The sequence below is a fragment of the Limulus polyphemus genome, unplaced genomic scaffold (assembly GCF_000517525.1).
Source record: "Limulus polyphemus unplaced genomic scaffold, Limulus_polyphemus-2.1.2 Scaffold1102, whole genome shotgun sequence".
Taxonomy (NCBI): domain Eukaryota; kingdom Metazoa; phylum Arthropoda; class Merostomata; order Xiphosura; family Limulidae; genus Limulus; species Limulus polyphemus.
Window position 1 is genome coordinate 40,449 of NW_013666712.1, and position 11,275 is coordinate 51,723.

An 11,275-nucleotide genomic window follows, 5' to 3' on the forward strand; every position below is an offset into this window, starting at 1 on the left:
TGAGCCCTGAGGTACCCCACTTGTGACATTAATCCAGTTTGATTGAACTACATTTGTAACAACTTTGCTTTCTTCCATCTAGCCACTCTTCCATTCAGTTTGCTAACTTATCCTCCACATCTATAGAGATATTTTTTTACAATCCTTTTATGTGCCACCTTGTCAAATGCTTTCTGAAATATCCAGATACACCAAATCTACACCCTTACTCTCACCTACATAAGCAGTAACCTTTTCAAAGAATGCCAAACTTTTGTAAGGCAAGATTTTCCCTCGGTGAAAACATGTTGATCATCCAATAAAATTCTAAATTTTGTTAAATGACTTTGTAAAGCATCTTTTAACAGACTTTCCAAAACTTTTCCCACAACTGATGTAAGACTAATGGGTCTCTAATTACTGGGACAATTTTTACCACTTCCCTTGAAAAGAGGAGTTACATTAGCTAACTTCCAATCCTCTGGTACCTGCCCACTATTCAAGTACTGACAAAAAAATAGTAATAAGTGGCTCACATATCCAATCTTTAACCTCCTTCAAAACCCTTGTGTAAATATCTGGCCCAGGAGTCTTATCGTTTTTTAAACTTCCCAATTTTTTTTAATCAGATGAATATTAATGCAGTCATCTTGTTTGATCTCATTTTGATTTATCAACTGTTAAAGATATGGAACACTGCTTAAATCTTTGTTAGTAAAAACCAAAGAAAAAGCAAAATTTAAAACCCAGCCATCTTATAATCATCAGATTCTCTCCTTCCTTTATCATCCATAAAGGATCCTACCCCCATTCTAACATTTTGTTTACCCTTAATGTATTCAAAGAAATCCTTACTGTTAATTTTTACATTTTAGTCAACCTTTTAGTCAATAATGTCTGACATATCTACAGTTGTAAGCAGTTCCTATTTTGTTCTAGAGTATCAAAATTTTGAAGCTGTTAGCGTACGTTTCACATACGTGATTCCATGCTACATATTTTCTTCTACCTTTACTGTAAATGGTATCAGTATCCAGCGTATCGACTAGAGTATACTGTATGGAATGAAATTTCTGCTAACCTTCATCTGTTTACACATCATGCATGTCAGCTTTACTCAGTACACAGATTTATGCAGTTGCCTTTTGAGAAATTTACCCAAAATCATTAGTAGTATGACTCAAAAACTTAGAAAACTGTGGACTTTTAGTTTCGGGCTGGGACCAGTTCTTGATATCTGTAATATTTTCAGTTCCAGTGAATGTACTGCCCCTGCCTATCGTATGACAAACAATTTTTATTTCTGTACAACATACTATCTCAAACCTTTCTGGTTTCAGTTTTATCCTGCATTTTTGATATGCTCAAACATCATTCTCAGGTTCCCAGTAGCAGCCTGAGAGATGCAACCATAAACCGCAGAGGTGAGAATCTTGCTAATTATAGTCTTTTCAGTATAAACTTCATCAGTTTCTTGAAAGTGGCAGGTAACTTACACAAATTGAATGACATGGTGTTGAGTTCATACAGTGTTTCCTATGTGCCAAAAATATTCTTAGGTCTATTTTCATTATCTAGATCAAAGTTTCAGTAGCTGGAAACCATGTCTAGTGCATTGAACTAATGAACACATTCCTGCATGTCCAGAGAATCATCCATCTGTGGTAAGAAAAGGCATTAATGTGTATTTCCATGCCCATCTGCCTCAGCTCCAGATAGAACCTTGGCATTCCTTTCTTTCTGTTAATAACATCAATAAATGGATACAACCAAGCACTTTCTAAAAGTTATATTGTCCGTTTTTTCAGTACCTGTTTAATTTCAGCACTAGCTTCATCATTTGTACTACAAGACAGACATCTGGTCCCATAAATATAGCCACTAAATTGTATCAATAATTCACCGAGTTCCTGTTGCTGTTCAGAGTTTACATTGTTAACACAATCCTCAACAGTGGTGTTATATGTTTTGGAAGCCATGAATTTTCAGATGCAGCATCGTTACAGTGACTCCAGTAACATGGCTGTTCTGTGATGTTTCTTTTTGTTACCAGACCAATAATCATTCCAGATACTGCATTTCTGGTTGTCTTCAATTACAGATAAGCATTGCCAAGTGCCAGTAGTTGAACAAACAACTGTTCAGCAAGTTCAGTCTTATTTATGAACAGAAAACACTGTTTCATGCACCAGTTATTTCATCTTAGCAAATAGCAACAATGCATTAGATTGCACTTGTAGTGTACCATGTAACACAACTTGCACATTCAGAGGTACCCAACCTCTTTATCAGTTAGCATGCTTGTAAGTCACTGTTCTTAGGTCTAGTTTGATCTCTGTATTAGATAGCCATTCTGTTGATCTGCAGTTTACCTTTGCACAAGCAAAACTAGCTAATAGCTTATGCAATAGGTCCATTCAACTGCTTACACCACAATCAGAGACATTGGAAATGTACTAACTGGCCTGAGTGTTGGCTTCATTCAGAGTTTCTGATACATAGCAAGGTTATGGCTGCTCCAGTGTCAATAGTAACTCAATCTCTTGTCCAGATCCCCTTTTACTGTTGCTTCAAACATTAATGAATTAAGCTGCTTAACATTCTTTTAAAATACTGGTACTGTTACCAGTGTGTCTACTTCTGTGTGGCTGAGATATCATTAGTTTCTGGAATAGAAGCACTCTTCTTTTGGAAGCCCTGAGAAACATACATCCACAGGAATTCAGTGTCCTTAGGTGAGGTCAGCAGCAGAATGATGTGATCTATAAAAATGCACATCATTATTGTGTTTGTCTTTGCCACTGAATGTAGTCTTGATCAATGCCAGTCAGTTTTGCTGCATTAGAAGGCTCCTGACTGCTGCAAGGATTTATAGGATCATAACAAGATTTTGGCTATAGTACCCAACTGTGTTGCAGTTCTCCTGGCAGACTTTGTCTGCTGTATGCATCTTGTGTCTCTCCTAGATTAAAAGCAATCATACCCAGCACTTGGCAATGCCTGAACAATCAGTATGTATCTAGGTGTCCCATAGAAACCACCTAGATTGTTCCCAGGTTGGTCATCTTCATTGTATCCTATCTTTGCATGCAGGAAGTAACCTTGAGGAATCAAATTGGTGTGGCAGCCGAGGTGTCTCCTAGCTGTTTCTCAATCTCTTTGTATCAGGGACTGATTGAAAATACATACATTTTTATCACCATGACTGGCAAATACCCTTGGTCTTGGAGAGTGTTTTTCTTATTCTTGCTGCACATTTAAATTGTGTCCTTATTTCAACTGCAGTTTTCTCCTCGCTGCCATATGTTAAACATGATCTTAGGAAACAGCTTTTTGTGTTTCAGTGTCCCATACTTTTAGAGTGCTTACTTCAATGATCATTTTAAAGGAGATAACTTCCTGCTCACGATAACTAGTTAAAACTTTATATCACCCCTCCCTTCAGATGTGGCCTGTAAACAGGGAGACCATAATTGTGTTCTCTTTATGGGTTGTCACTTAGTAGTAATGTTTCTGTTTTGGTGGTGTTATTTAGCAGTAATGTTTCTTTCTATGTAAAAATCATTGCTTGGCAATAATTTTATGATTAGATTTTTTTTTTTCTTTACAGACCTGTTCAGATAAGGAGCATTTGCTCAACAATAATGTAATGCTTAGGAACAGTTTCTGTACAGTGAGTTTCTGGGTCGAAGCTGTTTCTTGATGATGGTGTTCTGTTTATGAGTTGTTTCTCGCGAATAATGTTCTGTTTGAAGATGTTATTTGATAATGTTTTTCTTATCTATAAAAGCTTATGATTAACAATAATATTCTGATAAAGAGCTATTATTTAATGATAGCTTCAAAATATAGCAAAATTAATGAGTTTGGTTTTTAGTAACTACATTTTTTTTAAATATTAATTTGAAGAGATATTTGTCTTTCAGTAATTAGAAAAGTACCAGCTTCAAAAAACATTTAGCCTTTAGCAATAAAGACAATCACAAGAAATAGTGTACAGTAGATTTTGACTCTTATGAAGTAGAAGACCAATCATATTAGTTTTGAGGAGTTTCTGAATGTCAGTAATTAGAGTAATATCAGTACCAATAATTTTCTGTTTGTGAATAGTTAAAACAATCAGCATTGAAAAAGTGCTACTTTTATTGACTAAAGATATATTACTGTTCTGGAATAATTGCATTGGCTAAGGTTGTTTATTAATGTTTTGGTATTATTGCCATTTGTTAAAAGAATACACAAAAGGTTGTGTGCATTATATTAAGACAGTTTTTGATATCCAAATCTCATGACAAGTGAAGCTAATATAAATTCATGATGAAAGTGGAATGAAATGTATTAGACTATATGTTAATATTGTTTGTTATTTTGTCAGTAGTGTGATGCCACCGAAAATTGATCACTTTTAGGAATGGTATGGAACAGTCCTTTCTGACACAAAATGTTAATATAACTCAGATAATAACAATGTTTTCAGATAAGAGATTTAGAATTTCCAAGGCAAGAATAGCTCTTGTACTTAATGGCATTAGAAAACAAAGGAATATGGATCAACTTGCCAGAACCATCCAGAAAGAGACCTGCAACAAGTCTTACTCCAGCCGTGATAAGTAAAGTGCAGCATCTTCTAACAGGTGAGAATCCACAAACACAAAGTTAGTGGAAAACACCATCCACATGCCTCATTCAGCAGTTCACATTATAATGAGGAGGAATCTCCATCTGGAAAAGCTACACAAGTTACTTCCACAACATACAACCATTCAACTGTAGCATTCCCCAAGCAGCTGCAGAACAAAATAGATATTCTTGCTTTACCTTATGAAGACATACCTGTTGAGTAGCCAAATGCAACCTCTGAATTTCTGTGTGATCAGACTGTTGAAACAAATTCTGGTAAACTATCATCTTTGTACACTAGATGGATTATGGAAAGCATGGGTGGAGTAGTGGTGTTTTTTTGACAAGATAGGCTTGCGTTGGAGCCTTTTGCAATGTAAACTATGCTGCAAATCTATTGGCAAAATGTACAACCATAAATCAGAGCAGGAATTCTCAACCTGTATACTACCATGGCACCCTTATTCGAAAATGTATTTGCAGTGGAACCCTATCGTATATATATGAAAAACACATTATATGTATTATATTATTATTGCAGGTGAAATTGAAACATATCATCAGATTAAATATGAAATTTAATATTATATAAGTTTGAAGTTCTTAATATTATAAAAATAAATAGTTAAAAACAACTTCATCTCCCCCAGTGTGAAAATTGTGAAATCTTGTTCTCTAGTCATCACCTCCTCTTTAGTTTATTTACCTCCTCTCCAAGAATTAAAATATTTGACATATAGTAGCCTCTATTATATCGTTTAGCTGACGTGATAGAAAATTTTTATATCCTTCAACCTTACTTGTCCAAAAAACAATCCAATAAAAATTCAGACTCCTGTCATATCCTCTCTTTTACAATTTGCTAATAGGTTTCCCTGACATCCATCCTCATTATATTTATAACCAATAGAAAGGCTAGATTTCAACCCATCAATTGCCATTTCTTTTCTTTTTTATCACTTAGAGAGCCAGAAAAATTGTGACAGTTACAGAACAGTCTCAGCTTTTTTTTATATTACTACCATTAGAGATTTTTTTTTCTTGTGGAACCCCTGAAACCACTCCATGGAACCCAGGTTGAGAAACCCTGAATTGGAGCATAACCACCTATGTTGAGGCTTTGAAATTGTTTTAATATGATGTATTTAACCTATGTATTATTGATTTTAGATAGCTACTTATTATCAACTTGAAGAATCAATTACTGTTTTGGACTAGAATATTATATTACTGTTTTATTGTTGCTATTTGTCAATGGATAAAAAATACATTACTGTTTAGGAGCAATTGGCTACTCAGTAACTAAAATAGTATATTAATGTTTAGGAATACCTGGTTATCCCTGATTAAATGACTATATCAACCTAGTAGAGCTATTGCCCTACAGTGGCTACAGTAATATTTTACTGTTTTGGAGCTGTTGTTTGTCATGGACTAAATATGTAGGTATGTGACTTCAAGCACTTACCACCAATCAACATCAAAGTTTAGCTTTAGCACATCATTATGCAAAAAACCAAAAACACTGAAATTGTATTGAAAAGTGTGTAGCATTAGATTATTGGATATTTATAAAATTCTCATTGTGCCTTACTGTTTACTGTAGCCTGAAGCTAAAGAAGTAAAATTGTCTAATTCCGATAAAGAAGATTCCAGTTCAAGGTCACTTTCTCCTGGAAGAATTGCAAAAAAACTCAAGCCTTTCAGCTGGTCTGCGTACTTGGATCAAGAAAAGGCTAAGGCTGTTCCAGCAAAAATGTTTCGAGATGTAAGGAATTATTTATTACTCTATTTGTGTTTTACTTTCTAACTTAGCATTTATTCTTATTTTCATAAATGATGCTATACTATAAGTTAATAAGCATTATTATCAAACTGAAAGCACACTGACATTAAGTAATTCACTTATCACTGTTTTGAAGTTTTCATTGAGCATTAATGCTAAGTTTAAGCTGGTTAATTTAAAAGTTTAATGATTGTGAGAGTTCTTCCTTAAAATTACACATATGAATACTTTGTATTAATTCTTAAAACTATACAGATGTGTTCACTGAGTTTTATAAAAATCATTAACTTTGAGAATTTTTATGATATTTCAACATTTTGATTTATATATATTTTGTAGTTATGTGATGGTAAATAGAGTGACAAAAATAACTGATTTTATTTTTCAAGATACATACAGTTTTTCAAATTATTTAACCATAGTTTATGATTGATGGCTGGCTCCATTTCTTTTGTCAGAGCTGAAAATATCTGTCTTTTGACAATACTAATGGTATTTTGTGTAACTATCCCAGAAATAGTTGGAAAATGTTCTTTATTGTGCTTTCTGATGATACAGATATTTTTTCTCAAAAATGTAATTTTTGAAATTTCATGTATTTTTCAAGCTCTTTAGTTATTTATAGTATTTTCTCAATTTTTGATTGCAACTGTCCAATAAACTATGCATATGGCTAGGTCAAAGTGTGCATGTCACAACCTTCTTACAGAGTTACATTTAAAGTTGACTTAAAAAACTTTATTATTAATATATATCAATAATAGTTTATAATTCAAACTTTGGTATTAACTAAGGTTTCATTTCTTAATTTCAAAGGGAAATATATAAATAAATTCTCAGTCTTCACTTCTCTGTGTCACATGATGTGTCTTGCTCACTGAATTGTCCCATATATTTTCTTTCTTCCTTTTATAAGTTTCAGATTGTCTGACCAATTAGAAATATGCACTATAGATAGTGGTAGGCCAGCATATAAAAGTTTAACCTTTTACTTTCATGGTTTGCCGAGATATCAATATATTTGTCAAAATCACCAGAGGCTCCTCCTGTTTTATCGTAGCTTTAGGATAGTTGTCTAAACCACATGGTATGTATTAATGGACATGTTTATTACTAACAGAAAGATCATTTTACTGGATTCTTGCATTCCTTTGCTTAATTTTGGCAGTCAAAGTTGGCAGTTTGTAAGAAAATCTTGTTGAGTTTTGACTAAAGTCATTGCTCAGAGTAGTAATGGAATTTTTTAATCTTTTTTAAATCTTAGTTAGAAAGCCATATTAGTTTTGAAGTATTTTCTTCTGGTGACTTTTAAATTTTGTGTTCTAAAATGCATTTTTGAAATGTTCATGAATTATGTTTTGGACAACTATTATAGAAAAAGGTTACTGAAGCATGGCATCCAAGTGCAAATGGTTTAGATGACTAAAGTAAGAGTAAATATCTTGTTTTTATGTACTTTTTTATTTAATATTATATTTTTAACAAAAGCAACAAAAGTGTAAAATTAGAAAATTATTAGGTTAAATAAAATGACAAAATTAAAAAATGAAATTTCATGAGATCAGCTTGTACTATGTGCATTGCATGATTGTAACTTGATTGTTTTTTACACTCCTACTGAAATTAATTGCTTTTCACATAACGAGATAGTGTCTAAATAACACTGCAAAGCAATAAAATGTTGAAAGTTAAGGCTGTTAGGATAAATAATTGTAATTACCTGTTACTATCTGCAATCATTCTTGAAGAATAAAAAGTATTATTGATTTTATTTAATTTTCAACTTTTCACTATACACTGATTGTTCTGCTAAATTTAGTGTTAGGGTAGAGAAAATGAGATATAAGGAATAAACTTTTACCCAATGAACTTCTGATATACATTTAGGAGGTTCTAGAGGTTATGAAAATGAAATATAAAAACTGTAGGATGAAAAGAAGTATTTTTATTCTCAGCTTGAAAATCACTCTGCACTCACTCAGACTTAGTAAAGGCTTCATAAATTCACAAACAGATCTTTATTAAAAAATACGTGTTAAATAATCTGATTTTTTGCATGCAACAGACATGTAATTTTATTAAATATTATTAACCCTATGCATACAAGTTTGTTATTTCTAAATTTAAACATCTGAAAAGCATATTAACTCTATGTATACAAGTGTGTTATTTCTAAACTTAAACATCTGAAAACATATTAACTCTATGTATACAAGTTTGTTATTTCTAAACTTAAACACCTAAAAAGCATATTAACTCTATGTATACAAGTGTGTAAGTTTAGAGATAACAAACTCTTGCAATTTGTATTTATTCCATATTAGTATAAGTGTGCTAAGAACTTGTATTCAGAAAGAAGTGAAACTCCAATATCTTGTACATGATTTCTTAAATTAAATTTATAGCATGTCCCATTAAATGAAACAAAACAAAAAATCAACACAATTTTTAAAAGTAAGTTTAATTGCTGTTAACAAAGCTCTCAGTTTTTATATATATATATATATTTTTTTTTTTTGACATTTAAGTTGAAATATTTTTCATTCTTTGAAGTTAATCAATCACAGATGCTTGTTTTGTATCCATTATAGGTAAATGTTTTAATCAAGAACCTTTAGGATTGTTTTCATGGTCCAATATTTATTCAGGCTGCTTTCTCTAGAATAATTATATTAGACAAATTATTCATGAACTTGCTATAACTTAAATGGTTTATTGTTGTCAGATACATTTGATAAAGAAAATCAAAAGCAACTTACATTCAAGTATTAACCTCATACAGAAATATATTGGGAATGAAACTTAAAGAGATCTCTGTATTTAAATTTAATTTCAAAGTGTAGTGGATAAACTTATACAAGGATAAATCATGAGAGTGGAAAACCACATTGGTGAGCAATGATTATTGTGATGTTAATCCTACTTTAATATACTAACATATTTCTATAATTTATCCATATGGAAATCTCCCTACTGGTTCATTAATGGTTGAATAATAAAGTGGTAGAAAAATAGGGACATAGTAATATGTTTATCTTAAGTTTTTTTTATAGTTTCAGAGTTTTCCTCTCACAAAAAATGGTTTTAAAGTTGGGATGAAGTTGGAGGGAATAGATCCTCGTCACCCTTCAATGTTCTGTGTTCTTACCATCACTGAGGTATGTGGTTTTCGGCTGAGATTGCATTTTGATGGTTACTCAGACTGCTATGACTTCTGGGTGAATGCTGACTCACCAGATATATTCCCAGTTGGATGGTGTGAGAAAACAAGCCACAGGCTGCACCCTCCAAAAGGTAAAAAAAATCTGCAAATTATTATCTAAATCCTCTTAAAAGTAAGAAAATACAGATGAGTATGTCCACCTATGATTAATTTGATACAGCAAGGTAATGGTTAATCCTTCTGCATATAAAGTAAATACAGAAAATGTCAACCCTCCTGCATTAGAATAATACAACAGGCTATTACTTAACTTCCTTAGGTGTAAAAGTATAACAGGCTATTGGTTAACCTCCAGTATCTTATTGGTTGATTTTCTTGTTTATAAAGTTAATACAATAAGCTATTGATTAATCCTTCTGCATGTACAGTTAATACAGCAGGCTTATGGTTAGTCCTCTTGCATGTTTAAAATAAATGTGAAGTTCAATCTGTCATTCAGTTTACCACTCATCATTGAGTTATTTATACCAGTTTGGGAGTATTCCATTCTTCATCTGTAACCCTAATCCAGGGCAAATCAAAAGAACAAGATTATTTTTGGTGAAGTATATATTATATGTATGGTGTTCTGAGATACCTGGTTGGCATTATAACTCAATGACAAGTTGTAAATTAAATAATATTGTTACATCTGTGTTCGTTTGTTAATTTTTTGTAGAAATACTTTCCGAGAAACTTCAGCGATACAAGTCTTTTCTTAAATAAAACTAGTTTATTCTTTCTCAATTCAACTTTGCAATACACTTAATTTCCACAGTCCCTTTAACTTAAACACATGCTATAATTCTCAACGAACGATTCACGCACTTTACTTACTACCGTGCTTGACTCAACTGTCCGTCTATATCTTCAGTCTCTCTGTCTGCTATTCAATTGTTGCCGTCACTTTATTTGCCGGCTTATATAATATAAGAGCGCCATTCTAGCAACCACTAGAATGTTCAACAAGTTCCTCGATCTTTCTAGATATTCATTACGTGTTCACAGTCATGTGACCTCCGCTGTCATAACACTGCCCCTTCCTTAGTATTGTTCTTCCGAACAATAGCCACTTAAATTAAACCAATAGATGATTAACAATAACTTAATTAAATGTACAGAAGTTACAAATACAAAATTAAAATTCAACAAAGTGTCTTAATTTTACGGGATGTATCTTCTGTACTGGTCTCTGTCTCATTGGCTTCTGCTTCACGTGAAGTTCATCTGCTCCATCAGAAAATGTCCTATTATCGGTAATAGTCACATCAGTGGTAGTAACTTCATCAAGGGCTTCACTGTTTCCCTTCTCAAAACCGAGTAGAGTTTCTTCTTCGACAGTGGCTTTTCCAGGTGACACGTCTTCAGCAGCGTCTTTTGTTCCACTGTTCACTTCATCCCAACTATGTCATATGGGCCTTCCCATGGAGAAGACAACTTAGGAGACTTCCCTTTGGTCTTCCTGGGATTATACAACCACACCTTGTCTCCTGGTATAAAGCTGACTTCAGTAGATCTTTTATCATAACATAGCTTCATGGATTCAGCAGACGTTTTCAAGTTTGAACTCACTTGATGATGAATATCATCCGTCCTTTCAGATAACTCTTTTCATGAACTCTGACACATTTTCAGACACTCTTCATAAGGTGGGCGTCCTGTTATCAGATCCACTGGCAACCGAGGTT

The 11,275-nt window shown here is 32.9% G+C and overlaps 1 protein-coding gene across 7 annotated transcripts in view; it reads left to right on the top strand.

Annotated features, from left to right (window-relative positions):
• LOC106462141 (lethal(3)malignant brain tumor-like protein 4) overlaps window positions 1-11,275 on the top strand; it is an 81,012-nt gene that overhangs the window by 33,702 nt on the left and 36,035 nt on the right. For all 7 annotated transcript variants that reach the window (XM_022389297.1, XM_022389303.1, XM_022389301.1 and 4 more), the window contains 2 exons: window positions 6,206-6,367; window positions 9,439-9,679. In XM_022389297.1, coding sequence (XP_022245005.1) covers window positions 6,206-6,367; window positions 9,439-9,679 — 403 coding nt within the window. The remainder of the gene's footprint in view (window positions 1-6,205; window positions 6,368-9,438; window positions 9,680-11,275) is intronic.